This window comes from Leuciscus leuciscus (genome assembly GCF_965113295.1).
Source record: "Leuciscus leuciscus genome assembly, chromosome: 7".
Classification (NCBI taxonomy): Eukaryota; Metazoa; Chordata; class Actinopteri; order Cypriniformes; family Leuciscidae; genus Leuciscus; species Leuciscus leuciscus.
In genome coordinates this window covers 35,018,494-35,040,419 of record NC_138731.1, presented here as the reverse complement: position 1 = coordinate 35,040,419, position 21,926 = coordinate 35,018,494, and the positions used below count along the sequence as shown (strand labels likewise).

General features: G+C 37.6%; 1 protein-coding gene across 5 annotated transcripts in view; it reads left to right on the top strand.

The window, feature by feature from the left end:
* Positions 1 to 21,926, top strand: part of sema5ba (sema domain, seven thrombospondin repeats (type 1 and type 1-like), transmembrane domain (TM) and short cytoplasmic domain, (semaphorin) 5Ba) — a 139,393-nt gene that overhangs the window by 95,824 nt on the left and 21,643 nt on the right. For all 5 annotated transcript variants that reach the window (XR_014207577.1, XM_082175941.1, XM_082175938.1 and 2 more), the window contains 4 exons: positions 2,884 to 3,169; positions 9,273 to 9,408; positions 9,681 to 9,888; positions 10,032 to 10,239. Coding sequence is in view for 4 of the 5 variants with exons in the window: in XM_082175941.1 (XP_082032067.1) it covers positions 2,884 to 3,169; positions 9,273 to 9,408; positions 9,681 to 9,888; positions 10,032 to 10,239 (838 nt within the window). In the remaining variant the exon portion in view is untranslated. The remainder of the gene's footprint in view (positions 1 to 2,883; positions 3,170 to 9,272; positions 9,409 to 9,680; positions 9,889 to 10,031; positions 10,240 to 21,926) is intronic.

The window sequence follows — 21,926 nt, the reverse complement described above, 5'->3', positions numbered from 1 at the left end:
GTTTGCTTGGTTCGTGTGGTCCGGACCAAAAAAAAACATTTAGTCCCAGTCCTCTTAGCTTTCACATTGACATGTTAACACCGAACCTAAAGGCATAGGGATATATGTTCACAATCGGATTGGTAGGCTTTTATTACGTATATTTCGCATGTGAACTTAAGAACATCCAAAACAATGCTAGGATGCTAGGATAAATGCGCTCGTTGTATGTGTGTAGCCTAAATATAATGGTATTTTGACTAGTGGAGAACTCGTGAAAAGCTTATAAAATGTGTAAAGGAGTCAAAAAAGCAGCAGGAATCCCTCCGTCACACACACAAACGAAGATCTACAGTACTGCGAAGATCTACAGAATGTGCCGTTTTTGGTTTGTTTACATGTCTTTGGTCTGTTTTGTGTTCATATTTCATTCGAACCGCACCAGTTCATTTGGAAGCGGACCCATGTTTTAAGCGGTCTCGGTCCGCTTGTTTCTTGCACACCAGGGTTCAGATGGCAGCGTTCACACTTGTTCAAATGAATCACACTAACAGTGCAATCGCACCAGGGTTCGTTTTAATCGAACCAAACATGCCAAGTGTGAACACACCCTAAATGGAGATGAAGTGTGAATTAAAAACTTGTTTCTCAACTGAGGCTCAGTGAAGAACAGCATGAACCTCAAGTGTCCACAATCGAATCCATCCGGACTGTTATTGTACCAGTCGTGCCAGGTGCTGACTGAATGTTTTTTTAACACTGAGCCCGTGTGGGGTCTGACCTGAAGTGAGATGTGATATTGTTTTAGCACAGCTCTGATTCAATGAGAAATATCATCATCGCCAATAGCGTGGCTATTAGAACATGCCTCTCTCCTCTGGAGCTTATTGGGCCTCGTAATTCACTTCCCAGCTTAGTGTTTTCTCCTGACTGCGGCCTACAGATAAACAGACACACACATACAGGGACCCCTGATGGAGTGGCGGTGTGGAAATGAGGCAGTATTTACGTTCAGCATGGAAGAAGGAAAATACAGTTTGTCATGTTCAGTCCCACACAAATCAGCACACTCACACCCTGCCCATTCCAGCTTAGCAAAATGACTTGATTAATTCATGCAGTCTCTGAGAAGTAATTGTTGTAGTTCCTGAATGCATCAGTATCGGTTTTCCCTGCTTCTCTCTGGCCACTTTCTTCACCCTGATCTGTGTGGAAATGTAGTTATGATGTACTGAAAGCTGAAGAATTCTTTGTTTGATTACAATAACAACAATCCTCTCTGAATACATCTGGACAGAGAATTTAATAATTTTTTTAAGTTCACCCCTTACAATATGTACCATGGTACAGTTAGGCATTAAAGGGCAATGGCATGGAACTTATGAACTACACTTACCGTGTAATATGATACATATTGATATTCCTGTGTGTTTGCATGGTACCAGGTGCTTCAAATACATGTCCAAAAAAAGCATTAGACTTCTGTGGTACATGTTCAGAAAGATATAGCATTACCCTTTCCCTGATTACCATATCCCAAATTATTTTTGGTACTTTTTGTTAGTGAAAATTCATCAGTCATCATTTATTCACTCAAAATACTGTGATGGCATCTGACATCAATACCATGGTATTTGATGTATACAGCATCGTTCAAAATCTCTAATGCTCACCAAGACTGGATTTATTTGATTTAATAATACAGTAAAATGGTAATAATCATTCTAATATGCTGATTTGGTACTCAAGAAAAATGTAGTATTATCAATGTTGAAAACTGTTTTGTTGCTTAATATTTTTGTGGAATCCGTGATAAATTTTTAAGGATTCTTTGATAATTTGAACATTCAAAAGAACAGCATTTATTTTAAAATAGAATTTACTGTCACAATTTGACCAATTTAATGTATCCTTGCTGAACAAAAGTGTTAATTTCTTATAAAAAATTTTTTTTAAATCTTATTGACCTCAAACTTTTGAATGGTAGTGTAGCATAGTATATTTTTAATATTTATACAACTGTATTCACATAGTGCTTCAAGGTCATTACATTTATTTATTTATTTATTTATTTATTTAAAAAAAAATTGCAGTGAAGAAATATTTTTCTTGCCGTTTCCCACACAAAACTTTAGTAGTATGTATGAATGCATTGAACATTGCACAAAGTCATTTGGTTTGCGTTAATGGTGTTTTTTGTGATTTTTGGACCAGCATATGATACAATGCACAAGGTCCAGTCCAGTTTCAACCATATAATTCTGTCGCAGTCAGTTTATGCAGATAGAGCAGTATAATTTTTTTTTTTAATTTTTATCCATGCTGAATTTTCTCCAAGCTGTTTCTGGATAAGTGTCCAGTGAGATTTGGTATTTATTGTGTTTAAAATTGAATCAAAAACAGTTATGGCTATTGATGCCTCCCCTGGGATTCACAGCATAACAGTAATCTAATTTTCGTAAAACGCTGCGATGGCCCCAGCAGTTATTATAGCCAAGCCTATTTACAGGTGAATATCTACGGCATGCATTACTGGATGGGCTGGGGAATAAACAGGCCTTAGGGGTAAGACATTATTCAGTGTATGTGATATTAACTCTGACTAATGCAATCCAGACCAGTGCCACTTGGACCGACGGGACAGCTTTGTGTATTCAGAATAATTTTTGCATGTCACATGCACACAGTTTTCTGCTCCAGTCCAAGGCAGGCCTAAGCGGATATTCAGAAAGAGTGGAACTAAGAAATTCAATGAAAAGGGATGCAGGCCAGTTTTGCTGTGGAAGTAAATTATTGTTTTGGCATTTAAGCCACTCAATGCTGCATTGCTGAGAGTCCTGCCATTTGAAATGCTTGTTTTACCCAAAAGGTCTTTAGCAACGCTTTGTTTTCCTTCTCCCTCAGAGCCTCACTTCATCTCGGCTTACGACGTGGGTCTTTTCACCTTCTTCTTCTTGAGGGAAAACGCAGTGGAGCACGACTGCGGTAAGACGGTGTATTCAAGGGTGGCACGGGTGTGTAAGAACGACATAGGAGGCCGCTTCTTGCTGGAGGACACGTGGACCACCTTTACGAAAGCCAGACTAAACTGTTCACGGTCGGGAGAGATCCCGTTCTACTACAATGAGCTACAGAGCACCTTCTACCTGCCTGAACAGGACCTTATCTATGGCATCTTCACCACCAATGTGTAAGTTTAGTCATCTAACAGCATCATTTTGTGTAGTTGTTTGAGTGACGTAGTGCTTTTATAGTACTGAGGTGTTACATGCTTTACTCCATCTAATTTTAACGTAGAAAAACTATATGTTTATATATGTATATAATAAATATGAAAAATAATTATTTGGTCACACTTCAGATTAAGGTCAAATTCTCACTATTAACTAACTATTAATTATGACTTTTGCTTCAATAAACACCTAATTACTGCTTATTAATAGTAAGGTAGTGGTTAAGTTTAGGTATTGGGTAGGATTAAGAGATGTAGAATATGGTCATGCAGAATAAGCATTAATATGTGCTTTATAAGTAATAAACAACCAATATCCTAGTAACATGCATGCTAATAAGCAACTAGTTAATAGTGAGAATTAGACCCTAAACTAAAGTGTTACCAGTTATTTACATTGTTTATAGTTTTATATATTTTATGTTTAAAGAGTACGTCTAACAAAATTTAGTGAAGTTTATAAGGATATTTATACTGGAAGATAAAATTACTGAATGAGAGAGGATTTTGACCGTGACAAATTACTGAATCTACACTTTCCCATGTAGCGGTATATATTTAACCTAAAATCTCGAAGGACGTATAATTATATATACACACTTAAGAACTAAACGTGACAAACTCGTGCTTTGTAAACCCTAATAGCTGTGAATATCTTTTGTCAAGATGAACAATTTAGATTACACCTGAACTTAAGAAACATGTGAAACGAGTCTGTTTCAGTTTATTCAAGAAATGTGAGAAGGCCTTAGAGAGTAGTACATGAATGTGTTGCATCTCTTTTACATTTTGGACAGAAAATAAATTAGCACTAAATTAACAAGCATATTTTTGCCCTTAATTGCAAGTCACATGGCTAACAAAGTATTTGTTAAGAATATTAATTTAATATGATATGAAAGCTAGTAGCTAATAATGGTGAAAGCCGCAGCTGTCACAGACTTTCTTAATTCATATTTTAATGAAATCTTCTGACTGTCATCAATCACTTCTTTCTCTTTATATCCATATCTTGCTGTGTTCAATATTTTATACTCACCTTCTGCATACTTCACATTACACACTGTTAATTGCATTTTATGTAATGTAGCATTTGATTTATAATGCCGTATACAACATATTTTCTCTCGAATTTAGTATTGCAGCATTTCTTCGAGATATTGTTGCTTGTCCATTCCTTTCAATTAAAACATCTTGTAAAAATACATAAATGTAAAGTAGAATTTTTGTTGAAGCAATACCAGAACATACTGGATCCTATTTTAATGATCTAAGCGCATGGTCTAAAGCGCACGGTGCAAGTTCACTTAGTGAACCGTGTCCACTTTTGCTAGTTTAACGACGGGAAAAACCCACTGTATGCACACTGTCTGTTGGTTGTCAACCAAAAAGTTTATCACTACTGGACTGTATACTACCTTTCAAATATACAGCAAGTAGTGTAGTTTCAATACTGCCTCTCTTGCTCTCCTTCCCTATATTTCATACTATCTCTCTCTCTCGTTTTCACTCATTTTATCGGTTTCTCTTTTGTCTCTTTTCCTGTCCCCTTTCGCTCACTGCCCCAGTAGGAACAGAATATGGTAATGCAATCAGAACAACAGAGTCTCCATCTGTCTGTGGTAAATTGAACACCTTAAGCAATGCTCCTTGGGGTTTGGGGCTGCAAAACAGGGAGGACGGGCATGGGAGGAGTGCAGTGAGACAGAACGCAAGAGAGCAGCCAAAAGTGTTGGTAGTAGTTTGTCCCGAGGTATTGGCAGCCTTTCATTGAGTTGGCTGAAGGTGTCAAAGCAGTATATGTCATCACACTGAGCTTACAGACAGTAACGACTATCTAATATGTATTAGATGTATTGTGAAAAGCTACTCTAGGTAATGATTTTTCTTTTTCTTTTTTATGGATATCATATACAAGCCTTTTCTATTCTTTCCCTGTTTTAATTTTTTTGTATCTTTTTTTATTTATTATCTTTGCATCAAAGCTTTTCACAGTGTTTGGCTCAGATTCCTCAGCTGTTTTATGATTATTATTGTTCATAAATTTTACTTGACCATCGGTATGTTTTATTAAATTGCTGTTGCTGCATTTTATAAAAGCAATAAGTCAGGAGAGGTTGCGCTTTGCAAAGATTTTACTTCGGTTTTCTAAAAGGGTTTTCTGTAATGGCCTTAACTGCTAAAATCACTGTTTCTCTTTCTCTTATTGCCTTTATAAAACCTCTTACATGGCGCTCCTGATTCTGATTGGTCAATCAGAGCAAATTTTTTGTATGATAATTTTTTGGGATAATTGGCAAATGATTTCACTATGCTAATTTCATGTGTCCGGTATCACTCAGCGTCTCTTTGTTCTCATCTAATTAAATTTAGGATTAATTTATTAACTCCTGATGACCCTTCCTGGGTTTATTTTGCGATATGACTGGCTAACCGGACATTTTCCTTTATTTAGCCACTCCTGACCTATCGTACATTTTGGTATGAGGAAAGAGGAGGAAATGTTTATAGAGACCAATTTAAAAATATTTTAAAGAGGATTCTTTTTTTTATTAACCTTTTGAAGGAATAGCAATCACCCTCATTTCTGTCACTGACCCGCAGGTTAACAGGGTGGAACAAACCTATTGGCACTTAGTATGATGACAGACAACCTCTCTGGAAAACAGATCCGCAGGTGTGAAGGAATACGTCTATCGTGAATACACACACTTTCATGCCTGAATTACAACAAATGCCGAATAACAACCAAGTGCATCTCTTCGCACACTGTGATGCGGTATGACAAAATCCACCTTGAAATGAGTTTTTTATACCCCATAGCAGGAATCTTTGCTTCGTGTTTATTCCTTGCCTATATTTTTCATGTGGATTGTATGAAGGTTGTATTGATGGGATTCTTGTTGTTTTTCATCTTTCTGAAACTGAAGATGATGTGCTATAACTTGTAAAATTAGAACACCAAACAGCGTAATGTAAATATGAATATTGTGTAACAAACTTTCATTTAAATATTAATTATAAATATTAATGTTTAATATACATATTTTTTTACATTGAAATATAAAAGCTCTATAGAAGATGCAGCAGGTGTATACCAAAGTTAAACTTGTTGCATTTACAATATATTGTGTTGCAATACGTTAATAAATAATAAATTAAGTACACAGATGAATGAACTATGAAATTATTTTATTTTGATAATTAATACTCTTTTAATGCTTGAGTGCACATTTTTACAAGAGCAGATATTGTTATGCTGTAAAAATATTTATGAATAATCTTGCCTCAGTGCTGGCTGTGGAATGTTGCTGAGTTGGCTCTTTGTTTTTTTGCTGCGATGCAAGTATTCACTGAAGTTGAAACACTGAAGTATTTTTCTACACTGATGTATCTTTCTATTTATTTTTTTTCCTTTTTCCCTTGAGTACTGTCCTACTTTAGGTCAAAATGAACTTTATGGACCTCTTGGGTGACCTCAAATGACCCTGTGCTTTTTGACATATTGTCTATTCTGTCACCATAACTCAACATGACTTCATCTAAATAAGCATGTGATCTATTGTACGTGGCGCTTGGAAAGCTCAGAAGTCATCTGCTCTCACAGTGAGAAGACTTCATTCCCATATGCTGCGTGTTATACCAAGCGTGTCGTGGGATTTGCTAGAGTTGGTGACTTTCCAAAGGGTTATAGGACCAAACTCTGTACTTTACTTTTTACAAACCTCAAGAGCTTTTAAAACTGCACCATCATATGTGTGAAAGTCACATCTGCACAAGCATAAATGCAATAAAATGCCACGGTGACTTAGCATAGGCATGCATTATTTGACCAGACAGTGCATAAATGCATTTTTATGTTTGTACAGCATGTACTTGTGTTCTGTGTGTGTGTGTGTGTGTGTGTGTGTGTGTGTGTGTGCATACTATAAACCTTGCTCGGATATGTCAGAATAGGGAAGAAAAGACTATCGCGACTTCCATTTCATGCCAACTTTAAAATCAGGAATTGGAATTTAAATGGTAATTTCAATTAATTTCTGAATGATGCACTTGACGTCACACCCTTTTTTTATTGTGAAAGTCATGAATAATTACTGTATAGAGCTGTTCACACCAAGAAACAATAACTATAAAGATAGCTATATTGATAACTATATTAGCGTCCACACAGACAGTCTGCTGCAGTTATGTTGTCTGCCATAAATGCTCGAGCTCTTTATAGTTGAGTGGATTCTGTTTGCCTGCCGGTATTTTTATCGTTCATCAACTGGAAAAAATCATTCTAAAAGGGATTCTCTATTCTAAAGGAATTAGAATCATGGTTATTAACTAGAACTTTTTATTTATAGTTACCATTATTGTTATCGTCCTTGATGTGAACAGGCCTATATATCTTCGTAAACTATAGTGACTGAATATGAAAGCGTAAAAGCAACTGGTTCTAAAACCTTTAGAAGACAAATTGCACTGTATGATGTGGCAGAAATTTTAATGGTGTCAGTTTGGTTATAGAATATGGTGTGTCCCTTTTATTTATAACTAAGTTGTGTGTAAATGTAAATGTAACTGTATTTAGAAGTCTAAAAAATACTAGCAAGTGTATTCTGCTGCTGTGAAGCCACAGCCACTTATATAGGCAGTCGGCAGGGAAGCAGCTCACTAGCTTTTCCCTTTCTCTATAAAAGTAAAATCTCAAAAAAAAAAGAAAAAAGCCTGTAGTGTCTCATAACAAAGTTTCAGAGACTTACTTTTGAATGTAAGAGTGAAAGAGAAAAAATAGCTTGAGATAATTGGCTGTCCTGTCAGAGCCTGCTCTGTCCTCGCAGCCTAAGGCTGACCGGTTTAGAGCCAATGTTTCATCGGCGCAACAGCCTTTTGAGCTGCACTTCCAAGAGACTCTCACTTTACCTCGCTAATTTTCCATGTTGAACCCCCTCATATGTAGTCCCCAGAGTCAAGCTGCAGAACCAGGCTTGAATCTTCAAGTCCGTGCCTCACCATTCCACATAACAAGAGCCCAAGCCAGACACCAGCGTCTGGGCAGGCCGAGTCCCTGTCCTGGAGCTCTGCCCCTGGACCCATCTGTCTGTGGCTCCGGCATTACCGTCACAGTTATTGCTGCTCATTTATGTGCGGTCTCAACAGCACAAAATAATGACTATGGTAACAAGAATAACTTTGACGAAGTAGCCATGCTACTTTCCTTGTATGTGTGTAACACTTGTATGTGTGTTACTTCCTAACATCTAAATAGACATGAGATCTACTGTACCCTTCATAGTCAGAAGACTTTGACTTCCAAAGCTGAAGGCTATACAGTGCATGTCATGTAAGTGACCTTTAACACCTTCTGCTTATCATACTCATAATGTCGTAAGTATAACCAGTAAAGCAGCATATACTTAGTTCAAAATGAACTTTTTTTCAGACCTGTCAATAACAAATGAAATTGAATATGGCTCTGGTCACTTGGGGTCCTTTCTGGTCCTTTCTTTGTCACTTCAACAGCTTCTGAAACTGCACTGTCATCTGTCCAAAATTGAGTGAGTCTGGGAACAAGAATAACCACCCAATCCATCCACTGCAGAGCTCATCTCTGCTCCTGACAGCTTACTGGAGTCTCTGGGCCACCTGCCACTCAAATCAAGGGAGTTAATTAAGTCGCGATGCATTTAAGAATATTTCATGCCAGAAGAAGCTGGCAAGATCCTCATGGGATCAGATTATGAACTTTTATGTTAGTCTCAAGTTTCTAGATTGTATAACTTTTTGCAGCCCAATACCAACAATACCATGTTGGTAAAGTACATGGTGTGTAGAGGTCCATCAGCTGTATGCTGTGTGTGGGAAACCTCAGACACAAAAATGAAAATACGTTCCATAATTTTATTTTAGAGAACAATTAATTTAAGTAAAATGTTTCAATATTAAAGAACTGATAACTGATTTGAAAATTGTGAATATCTTTTAAATTGGTGGTCTTTTACAGTGTGTGTATATGTTTTCAACATATTATATGTTTTCATTGTGCTAAATTTTACTCTTTCTTGTGATGCAGGAACAGCATTGCTGCCTCTGCAGTTTGCGCGTACAACCTCAGCGCAATAACGCAGGCTTTCAACGGGCCCTTCCGCTCCCAGGAGAACCCTCGCTCCACGTGGCTCCCCACCCCGAACCCCATCCCTAACTTCCAGGTGCATCACTTTTACATTTTGTTCTCTGTGTGTGTGTGTCTGGAACAAACAGCCAATAGATAAATTCTATCAGCCCGGCACTGTGAGAGTAATTGCTCTTTACCAGCTGGGTGTACTTGCATGCATCGTAATTCACAGTTATTGTGTACTTTTCTATAAAATTACATGGTGAGAAGTTCTTTTTTGGAAAAGTTTTTTGTGAGTTTATATTTGCACTGCCCTGCTTGACCTCTGCACTAATTAATGAGTCTAACCCTAATGACGCTTACCAGTGTGGGACCATCGAGGAAGAAGGGCCTAATGAAGGACTAACTGAACGAAGTCTGCAGGACGCCCAGCGGCTCTACCTCATGAATGACGTGGTTCAGCCAGTTTCTGTGGACCCGCTGGTCTGGCAGGATGATGTGCGGTTCTCTAAGTTGGTTGTTGACATTGTACAGGGGCAGGACAATTTGCACCATGTCATGTACATAGGCACAGGTAATTAGGTCTTGAGGAGTTAGACAACTTCAGTTTTGTATTTTTCTTTTTGTGCAAAAAGTTTATCACCAAATCCTTATGTAAATAGCATTAGTTATGCAGCCTTGTGTAATTATGCTTTCCCTTCTGTTCTGACTTATCAGAGTATGGAACTATTCTTAAGGCCCTGGCAACCACAAATAAGAACCTGCAAGGTTGCTACTTAGAGGAGATGCAACTCTTCCCTCCTGGCCTGCGTGAGCCAATCCTGAGCCTTCAAATTCTCCATGGCGACAGGACTCTTTTTGTGGGCCTGAATGACAAGGTGCTCAAGATCCCTCTGGCAAGATGCTCCAGCTACAAAACAGAATTGTGAGTGACATGTTTTATCAGTACATTTTGTGCTGCAAACAACTCTCAAAATTCATTTGTCTGGCATTTGCAGGTATTAGGTTGGGATGTGCAAACCTGCATATTTAAAAAATTGACTGGTTGCTGGATTGCCAGTCGCTTAACTAGCCTTATGGATGCCTTGAGTAATTATTCTAGTTTTAGGTTCCCAGATTCCCCGATCAGATGTGACAGAATGGAACAGATTGCACAGGTTTTGAAGGGTTTCACTATTTTTAACTTGACACGCTGCTCCTGGAAAGACCGCTCAAGACAGTGGCCAATATGGTCTCAATGTCTATGGCTGTAGTGGAGGTGGATTGAATTATATTAAAATAAATTATTTTATAATATAAATTATAAATATATTATGTAAATATATTCTATAATATATAATTTCTACTAAATACTGCATACAATTTTTATATTCTCACTTTAATGGCATTTATAATACCAAAAATACATTGATATAAATTTTTGTATACTGTGTATATACACATACTGTATATATATATATATATATATATATGACTAATCGACTAGTCGGTTGTTGACAAATAGTCAACTAGTCGACCATTGTGACCCATTCCTAGGGCCTTTTAGATTTCAGGGACAATACCTGCTTTCTCATTGGACTGTAGGTGTTGGGTGACAGCAGACCCAGGTTGAGGTGCATGAATGGCTCCTTTCACGTTGGTAAGAGCTCTTGTTACCCACCTCATTGGAATTATACCCTTGATGTGTCATTGGAAAAGAAATTCCTCCTCACGAGTGACTGAAGCAGTAAGAGGAGCGCCGTTTGACAGCCCCCATGTATTCTATCAAAGCTTTCCATCAACTTCCCACTCCAAATGCAGGGTGGGGACAACAGTCAGGCTCAATTTGCCAGAGGAGCACATAGAGCGCACTGTCCGCTCTCTGCGCGCCGTGCATGAAGGTGAAAGATCGAGTGTGGGTCTGGATGAATTAGGGAGAGATAAAGGAAGCTAGGAGGGTTCAAAGGAAAAAGGAAGGGTGCCGTCTCGAGTGAATGGTTTTCTGTGAGGGCAAACATATTTGACTGCGAGCAGATGATTAGTCAGCACTTTGATTTCACTTCTCAGTATGTGTGCACACTCTCTCTCATGCACAGAAACACACACAAGGCTATGTGGTGAAAGCTGAAGCTGTTGCATACTAAACAAGGTGAAGGTGAGATCTGAGAGATGGAGCGGAAGCGGACGTTGCCAGCTCTATTTAAAACCCAGCAGGGAGGAACAATCATACTGGGCTCCAAGGGCAGGCCAGAGAAAAGAGTCCTTAATCCTTAATCCGTAATTTCTGCCACATTCAGAGTACGTTCACATTTGAACACAGCGCTTTGACATTTCATTAAAGCCGTACTCTCATATGAAACGTCATAGAGGTGTGACAGGCCTGCATATGAGCTGCAGTTTTTATTCACTCTCTTCTGCACCAGCCAGCTTCCTTTCTTTGAGCTTTGACTGAAGCAAATCATCAGATCATGGAGAAGGTGGATCGCTGCTAGAGACCTTAAATAGAGACCTCCATTATATTATGGAATGTTGCATGTCAAGTTATATTTATTTGTATAGTGTTTTTCACAATACACATTGTTTTAAAGCATCTTTACAGAAAGTGATACTTTTATGTCTATAATGCCTTAATGCTTTAATATTGAGCAGGTTTTAGGGCTGGATGATATGACGATATATAACGATGATCCTTGATCCTTCTGGCTAATATAAATTATCTTAATCCAGCTAAGACATTTTGTAAATATAGCTAGCTGTAATACTAAGTGCATTTCAAAAACAACCCAACATTCAGCATGTAACAGCCATTTCTGTCAGGACCACTACCATCAAATACGATTGACAATTAGCATACAGTTAGGATTGGCGGTATGGTTCAAGAACTCCCTGCGCATCCCTGCAGCCTAGCATGGATAAGAGCAGGGAGAGCAGCAATAACCTCCCTTAGGGGAAACAGAACAGAACCAACATGAATGTATTGCAGATATCATTAATTCAAGATTTTAAAGTACAAAATTCGAGAATATATTCTGATTCAAGGGGAATCCGAATGCCAATCCTGACTGACGAGAGGAGGAGCTGGGGATGGAGGAGGGAATTAGCTCCTGAGAAACGCGATAGCTGTTGATAATACTGAAGGATACAGTGATAGGCGTCGTATTCCTATAGGTATATGTGGATCAGCTGAGAGTCAGCTGATGAGAGCTTGACTAACGTGAACTGCCAGAACTGACGCTGCGCTTAATATTTACTTAAAAATGCTTTAAAAATATGTTAGCAAATTACAACACAGTTTTGTGATATTTATTTAAGTGCTTCATAAATGTAATATTTGTTATAGCATAAAAAGCCCAGTTCTACAATATTTATATTTTATGTTTCTTAAATTGTACCATATTTTAACATTATTATAAATAAAAAAGTAAATACATTTTTAGCATATAACAGCCCAATTTGGACAGAATGATCAGAAAACACTTTCTAAAGTATAGGAAATATGCCTAAATTTATACATTGTATAGCTTAGGTGTTTATGAAAAATAAAAATGATGTCATTTTTATGGTATTTTTGTGCCCTCTTTGGAAAAACTAACAGCACAGTCTTCATAGTTTTTGCTTTTGTGTTCCTTGGAAGAAAGAGACACTACTTTTAACTTTCTTTTTTTTCAATCAATGATTCTCAGGAAATAGTAGTTGGGACAACATATGTCTAATAATACCTTAGAATATAAATATAGATCTTAATGCATAACTTTAGATATAATATTTTTTTGTAAAGACTTTTTTGTGAAATCTAAAAAAAAGAAGTTATTTTTCTCCAGGTTTTATATTGGCGCCCCATATAGAACACATTGTTGTTGTTTGGTAAGTTGTCTTTTGGACCAAAGCAACCTAAAGAACATTTTTGTAGGTCAAATGCAAATAAGGGATGTGAGATTGCATCTGTGAATTGAGAGACAAATTCTTCTTTGCCCTTGTTGTGATGAAACGAATCAAATCAATGCAAACAAAACCGACAAAAAGAATAGCAGGCTTTTCAAAATGTAATGGCTCTGCGTAAAATCGTTATGCTTCTGTTCAAAGTTGCTGCCCCTTTGCAGCTATTTCTCTTTACAGATGAAAAGAGACAAAGAGTCTCCCCGCTCTTGCCTTTGGAGAAGTGTTTATTAATGACTTAATCTACATTGTTGGTGGCTCTTGTTTGAAAGCAGTGTGATAATTAAAGTTTGATCCCTCGCAATTCACTTTTCTGCTAATGTTCATTGGCCTTAGCCTCTCGCCTCTGCTTTAAAAAACTAATTTACTTTAATCAGCCGACTGATTGTTTGACGGGATCTAAAGGGACCAACCGGCTGGGCCAGATCGATAAACTAAAAAATGCCAATTCCTAATCAGTGATGAAACAAATGTGCAAGTTGATGGGCTGGATCCTTACCGTGATTTCTACCGACAGTGCAGCACTAAGCAGCGGAGGTGTGGGTGGAATAAAGGTGCTCCTGATATTCACTATTTACACCTAGGCTATATACAGCCAATGGATCTTAGTAGGGATGTGAAAACTGCATAATTTTCACAAACAACCACTCGACTAATTGGTCTTGGAGAAGTGATGTACTGAATAATTAGGCTGGCTTTGGGTTCACTCGTCCTTGATTCAGCCAACAAAATATTGAAAAAGTCTTTCCAAAAAGTTTTCCAATGAGCAAAGAACTACAAAAAAATAAACATGGGTTGTGAAATATGACATGATCTAGGATTAAGACATGACAACCTCACAGCTTCATTTTCATCAAATTAATTATGGCGTCTACCCTGACTAAGGTCTATTGATGAATTATTTTACATACAGCAGCCTAATTAGAGATAGCAGCGCAGTCAGTGTTGACAGTTTTGATGATATGATGATGTGATGATGATGTCTTGGAGCGCTGTTAGGAATGTGGGTTTGAGGTTACAAACATCTTCCGCAAGCAGAGCATACTATAAACAGCTCAAACCACAAGCTTTACTCAGAAAACCTCAAATATGTTTTTACAGCTTTCCTTTCCCACTTCTTGTGATGTGGCAAACCCATGTTCCCATGTCTACAGAGATGCTTGGTCACATCAGAGGGTTTTTGGAGGGTTTTTGCTGTAACAATCACTGTATGTTGCAGTTTTAGATCTCTCTTGCTTTATGGATTTTTTCTTGAATATGCTCTGAAAGTACTTACTACTTCCAACCAAATAGCTGTTGTAGTTTACTCTTTCATGCCATTTACGAGTTCTCTCGTCTTTTATGAGAAAACATTTCCCTGCCATTGATGAGTTTTACAGCTTTGCGTGTTTTCACTGTTATACGGTACAGTGTACAGAATCTCCAGCCCGATCTCACGGGAAAACGTACAAATTCTACAAAGTGGCTTATTCGTACGAATTCATACGACCTGACTCGTACGAATTAGTACGATTTTTGCAAAATCGTACATATTTGACGAATTGGCCAATTCGTATGAATTCATACGAATGACCTACCCCTGACCCCGCCCCTAAACCTACCCATCACGTGGGTTTAGACAAATCGTACAAATTCGTACGAGTGAGGTCGTACGAATTAGTACGAATTAGCCAACTTTTTATCATTCGTACGAATTCGTACGAATTGGTCGTGAGATAGCGTTGGAATCTCCTGATTAAAACACAGGCAAAGAAGCAGCAGAAACTAGCGATCTCATATGTAATCAGATGCATATAACAAAATAATGTAATATTTTGCATAGTAAAAATAATGCGATCATCAACAATAAACAGACCAAACGACCAAATCAAAAATGTATGTTACCAAGTGAAATGTCAACCCAGGACTGTGAAGCTTTAGGAGTGTTGATGGACTCGATCTATTCCATCTATGTTTTGTTCATCGTACTGAATCTGATCCAGACGTAGTCTTTGATAAAAGTGCAATTTTCTCAGCTTTTAGCTCAAAATGTAGTTTTCTTTTATGAAACTTACCCATATTCAAGCGTTGATATATAAAAAAAAGAATGCATGAAGCTAGAATAAAAGTAGATTTAAAAAAATAAATAAATTACTACTTTATAGCCAGCAAGGACACATTAAACTGATCAAAAGGGACAGTAGACATTTACATTGAAAAAAAATCTTTCAGATACATGATGTTCTTTTGAATTTTCTATTCATCAAAGGGTCCTAAAAACTGCATCATGGTTTCCTCAAAAGCATTAAGCAGCAAGCAGGATTGACAATAATAATGTTTCTTGAGCACCAAATCAGCATATTAGAATGATTTCTGAAGGATCGTGTGACACTTAAGACTAATGATACTGAAAATTCAGCTTTACATCAAAGAAATAAATTACATTTTAAAATAGTTTACAATAGAAAAGTTATTTTAAATTGTAATAATATTTCACAATATTACTACTTTTCCTGTATTCATTTATTTAGTAAAAGCTCAAAAACATTAACATTAAAACAGTTTTGAATGGTAGTAGACCAATGTAACAATATAAACAGCAATATTTAATTACAAGTCATGAAACTAGTTTTATGACAAAGTCTTGGGTCTCTCAGTTTTAGGAAAATTGCTGGTTTGATTTTGGCAGGGAGTGAATCGTGATCTATCACCTTTGTGTGCTTAACCTCAGGTTGCACCAGTATAATTGTCTCCTCCATAATGCTGCGTTCATGTTGTGTTAAAATTAGCGCAATTACAAGCTGACAACTTGAGATTTTACTCTGAGCAGAGCACGTTCTCAGACATGAGAGTTTCTATGGCAACCCTCATAATGTCAAAAAGGTTCCACCATGTGTGGTTGTGTTGTTGATGATGATCAAAATATTTAATCACTACATTAATTTACCTTTATATGCTTTTGAAAAATAAGAACAAAGAAAGTGCAGCAGGTAACACTAGCTATAATAAAATAGCACATAAAACAGAAAAATATAGATGTATGTGCCTAATTACAAATGTTGAAGATGCTGCCATTTTCCATGAAGTGAGAAAAGCCAGTGCTTTCATAAAATGTAGTTTCCAATTTGCAAGCACATCTTTGTTTTCTAGTCAAAAACGTATAATTTCTGTCATTTAACATCATCATATTCCCCCTGATCATGTGGTGATAAATATATTTTCTAAAAAGGGTCTTTGCCCTTTACCTGTGGCTAAGCCCTATAGACAGTCTGTAAGAAATTCTCATTTCAGAGGCCCCGTCTTTACCAAACAATTTACAGCCAGCTTGTCGCCAGCTTGTCAACAGGGTGCTAAAAAACACGGGGTTTGAGAGCTTGCAGCTTGTTTGAGCACACAGCCCAGTACTTGAGCAACTGGAGGAGCTGCAGAGAGAGGAAAGGCAGGGAAAGAAAGTAATCTGAAGGTGAGAGCATTTATTACCACAGGCTTTTAACTGACTCTCCATTGGCAGAGTCCCAAAATAAAGCCATTTTTCTCATGCGCTTTCTCCCATTCTTGATTAAGACAAGCAATATGTCTCAAACTCCGCTGTCCTGAACTTCTGACAAATAGCATCTTTTCTCCTGAGATGAAGCCATTAAAACACCTGACCATCTTATCTCCGTCTAAGCTAAGCTGTCAGCGTTTGGTGTGTGTGTGGAAAAGCTGTAATTTATGGGCTCTGGCATTTTCCTAAAATATTATATATATATTAAAGAGGTCATCTGGAGAAAATTGAATTTAGAATTTTTTAGGTCATTTTTCTGTACTATTTCACACACTAGAAATCGTTAACTGTATCATTGGTAACATGCAGAGAATTTAATTGACAATTATAGTGTTTGTATACTAAATGTGTGTGACGTACTGTAGCTTGGTTAGCTAGTTTCATTGATTCATAGTGCATCCATTGGCCCTTGTTTACAACGAAAAGGTCATGAATTGCTATTAAAAGGACAGCAATAACTATTTGTCTTTGTTCATCTTTTTTAAAGGCCTATAAAATAAAACAGTATTTTTTACAGCCCTCCCAATGACTTTAAAACCTCTATTAAACCGCAAAAGATTGATTGTCTTCTGTCTACTGCCTTGCCACATTGTTTTATGTATTACTTCATTTTTTTTTTGCACTATTTAAAATTTTACAAGCAATGTCTTGTGGCTTTGCTGCTGAAATAGTGCGCTGTTCGTGTTGGTTTGTGTTGCTTTTGTTTTAGCACTTTTTCCATGCACAGGAACCATGAATTAAGGTGCAATTCTTTAAATTGGCCCTCAAGTGCACTAACTTATTCTTCACAGCAGGTTATTTTTAAAATATGTGAGCTGTGTGACTAGTTGCAAGGCTAGACGGCTGAGTTTTTCTGCTGTGCTTGTCCTTTTTCTTCTGAGACCGTGGTCAGCTCGTGAAAATCTCTCTCTACGGAGTGCAAGTCGCAGAACTCAGGAGAAAAAAAACACACCTTCAGGAGGCTGTTAATTGAGTTTTTTTTCTCCACTAGGTCAGCTGGCAGAGTCCTGAGAGCAGTCGAGTCCTGGCAGTGCCCCAGGGCCGTGTCCTGAGCTCATCAGTAAAACAGGCTACTGCTGTATGCCCACCGGAATGTCAAATCAGCATTCCTTCCATGCCGGCACATTTTCATAGTCTTAAGAGATTACATGGACGGCTGGCTTTCACTTTGGTCCGTGGGAGTGGATCTTCCACTGTAATTAATGAAATCACTGCAAACGTTTTTGTTTAAACGGGTAGTTCTCGTAGGTCAGCGCCCTGAGGGTTTGTGTTTCTGCCCTCTGTAATGGGGGGTAATTTGGCCTTGATGTGCACAAGGAAGTTGTCGTTCTTCTCTCTATCCTCACATCCTTTAATTGGTTGGTGCCTTTTATTTCATCAATCATGCACTATATGATGCTAGGGGTGCTCCAGCTAATTTATTCTTGTTTATTACTATTGCGTTATAGCTGCCAAAACTTAGTCAGAAACTAATGAGAAGATAATAATCAGGCCTGTTTCATGCACCTCACGTCTGATGCAATTGATGCATATTCGTTTCAGCACCCATATTGACTGGATGCAGAAACCCTTTTTTGAAAAGACTTATGACTGAATCCGGATGACTTAAGCAGTTTTGCATAAAGTTGAGTATATCTAAACTGCTTCTTACTGCTTGCTCTGCTCTGCTGTCAGTCCCACAATCCCTCACATGAGCCTGCCACTCAGTTGCTATTGGGCAGGATTGTCCAATCCTGCTGCTGGAGGGCCACTGTCCTGAAGAGTTCAGCTCCAACCCCAATTAAACACACTTATACCAGCTAACCAAGGGCTTACTAGGCATATTAGAAACTTCCAGGCAGGTGTGTTGAGGCAAGTTGGAGCTAAACTCTGCTGGACAGCGGCATCTCCAGGACCGAGTTTGGACACCCCTGCTTTAGGGTCATTCCGTTAGCCTGGCAAGCCAGACGTACATCAAGATGTTTAGTCTGGCAACTCACCATAGACACGGTCAATCTGAGGGGCGGGATAAACAGCTGTCTTTCAAATTCCCTCTGCACACAATAGGACAGCGCTTCAACCAACCAGAGCGTTTTCCCAACAGCGGAGCTAACGTTAGTTGATAGATTCAACTTTTAAATCTGGCCGACGAAACTACGAACACATCTTCCTTTTTTTAAGAATGACTTAAGTGCCGTTCTTTGTTCTTTTCTCAAAGAAAAACTTAACTCCAAGTCCTCCAGAGTTGCGGCCAAAGCCGATTCGAAAGACCGTTGTTCTCCATCCGCAGCAGCCGTCATTCTTTGTTTTCAAGTGGCAGGAACCGTCGCAACTCTGTCGTCATATGTTAAGCCCGCCCCCGCCTACTCTATACACGATGTGATTGGCCTGACCCAATTTAGGTTTTTGCAGCAAAAAGGTCTATTGAGAGTTGCTAGACCCACCCTGGCTGCAAAATAATTTTGCTGCCGCTAGGGTGCGTCTAGATTTCTAGGCTATCATTCCGTGTCAAATCAACCAAATTTCAGAAACTTCCCCGGCTCAAATTTTTGGATTTTGTTTATATTTTTTCTGAAAAAAGACAAAGATAAATAGTGATGAAAGCCAAAATATTAAATGTCTTGGATGTATATTTACTGAGTAATCTACTGTTTTGTAGAAAGATGGCAGCAGCATTATTTTATTTATACACAGAGATTGGTAGGCCTATTAGTGAAATCTGTTGACTTTAGTAATCTTTGTTGCATTATATGTCAAGGATGACTGTTCAGAAATAAGCACTTATTGTGTTTTTTGCCCCATGTTTGCATGCCTGTAACTCAAGAAGTATTAAAGATATCTTAATGTCCTTTTAGATTCTGGTTCTTAACAAACTTTCCTTTTGGTATCTTGGAAGCCCTATATGGTTCAATTCCAGATATATGGAGATCTTAATGCGGCTCTATGAGTAAATTGGTCAATTGTTCACATTTTCAGTGGTCAAAAACCAAAGTCACTATCAGTACAGCTGATACTTTTTTCTTGTAAAAAGGAATATCTGAACAAGAAATAATGTTGAAAGTAGAACTTGTTTTTTTCTATCAACACAATTGCATAGAACATACCTCTCTGGGTGCCAAAAATACACTGAAATGGTGAAGTTGAGGCACATTAACTTGCTCTCAAAAGTGTATTTATATGAATCTCTATTTTAATCAGTTTCAGGGATATTTGGAAGAAAGAATTTTGTTAATTTTAACAGCTTCTGGAGCTACCAAGAGTTCAAACGCGCTGTATCGTAACTTAGATAAGATATCGTGACATCCCAATATCTCTGGGATTGAACCAAATTGCCTTAAAAATTAAGATTCCAAAAGAAAAGTTTCATAGGAACAAGAATCTAAAACGAGATATCTTTAACACTTCTTGAGTTACAGACATGTACACTTCAGAAAACATTTTTTTGTGCACTTGCAATTATTTTGATAAAGGAAACCGAGATACATTTCTTGTTTCAGTATTATTTGTTCTTCAGACATTTCTCTTTAAACACAATACGTAACAGCTGTTTGAAAAGTAAACCACATTTGGTTTTTGACCATTGAAAACAGGTACAATTTAACAATTAAACATGGAGCCGTATTGAGATCCCATATCTATGGGACTGAACCATATAGGGCCTTGAAAATGAAGATTCCAAAATAAAAGTTTATTAAGAATTAGAATTTAGAAGGATATTAAGATATCTTTAATACTTTTAGAGTTACAGGCATGCAAACTTTGGAAAAACAATATTTATGGCACTCAGACAGGTATGTTCTATGCAATTGTGTTGATAGAAAAAACAAGATACATTTCTAGTGTTCAACTGTATGCAAACTGACCAGCATTTGTTTTTTGAGTTACAGGTATGCAAACATGGAGCAAAAAAACACAAAAAGTGCTTTTTCCCATTTTTTTTTATTGTCTCCGTTGGCATATAATGCAACAAAGATTGATAAAGTAAACAGATTTTACTAATAGACCTATCAATCTCTGTGTAAAAAATAAATAAAATGTCATCTTTCTAAAGTAATTTTTACCCCCTGTAATTTGGCTCCAAATCTCAGATGAAAATAGTCATTTTGATCCCCCTCTACAAAACAGTGGATTAAATATACATCCATGACATTTAATATTTTGGCTTTCTTCTTCATTTATGTATTTCTTTCATCGGACAAAAAAATTATCAAAATCAAAGTTTTTAGCTGGGGACCTCTGGTTGAGTTGACATGAAGGTAGTAATTAAATCTTAAATTGCTCTTATGATAGGAAAATGTATGTACAGATAACCCCAATCCTTAGCACTAGTTCCACTGAAAAAGATAAATCATAAGGATTTAACACATGATGACAGAATCCATTTTACGATAGCGTCATCCAGGATCTGTGTAAATGAAAGTGTTGAAGGGCAATATATTTTTCTTTTGCCTTGATATTCCTGACAGACTTGAAGCGTTGGAGTGGTTTAGCACTCAGCCCAGCTCAAGCTCCCTTCTCGGCAGGATTCAGTCTTGGCACTCTGCACTGTATCAACACTCTGTGTGTTTCCTCAACCTTGAGCCTGGAACGCCAAAGGGCCAGTGCAAACAAACCAATACACTTGTGCCAAAATCGAGCCTTTCAAGCTAAAGGGAAGGTTGTGAGGCTGCTGGTGCTTTACTAACACACCGCCCCAAATTCCGGAGCCCTTAAAACGGCACTCATGGCTTAACTTCATTAGTGGGTTTAGATTTAATTACACCTCATTAAGCCTCTCTTTTTTTAGAAGCTTACAAATATTTAATCAATTTCGAGGTGTTGCGTAGCAAGGGTTTTGTAGAAAGAATGGGAAATTCTCCCAGGCGTGGTTTAGATTTGTTATCTGGGAACTGTAGTGCCTAGGGCTGCTGTCAGTTAATGTGCAAGGTTTTTAATCTACGATGTTAAGCAAGGAAAGCAGATTTTGGATGTCTCCAGTTGAAAAGTCAATGTGAATTTTCATTTGCAACCTATTTTTCTTTCACTATCTGTTTAAGAGTGCAACAGGATATTCAACTTGATTTTATCCAATTATTTGTCTGGGAATCGACTGGATCATGAAAAGTGGCTGTTGCATACCCCAATGAAGTCTTGCTAAAACAATAAATAGCTATTTGCATTAAAATAATTATTAGATATTTGAAATAGCTATG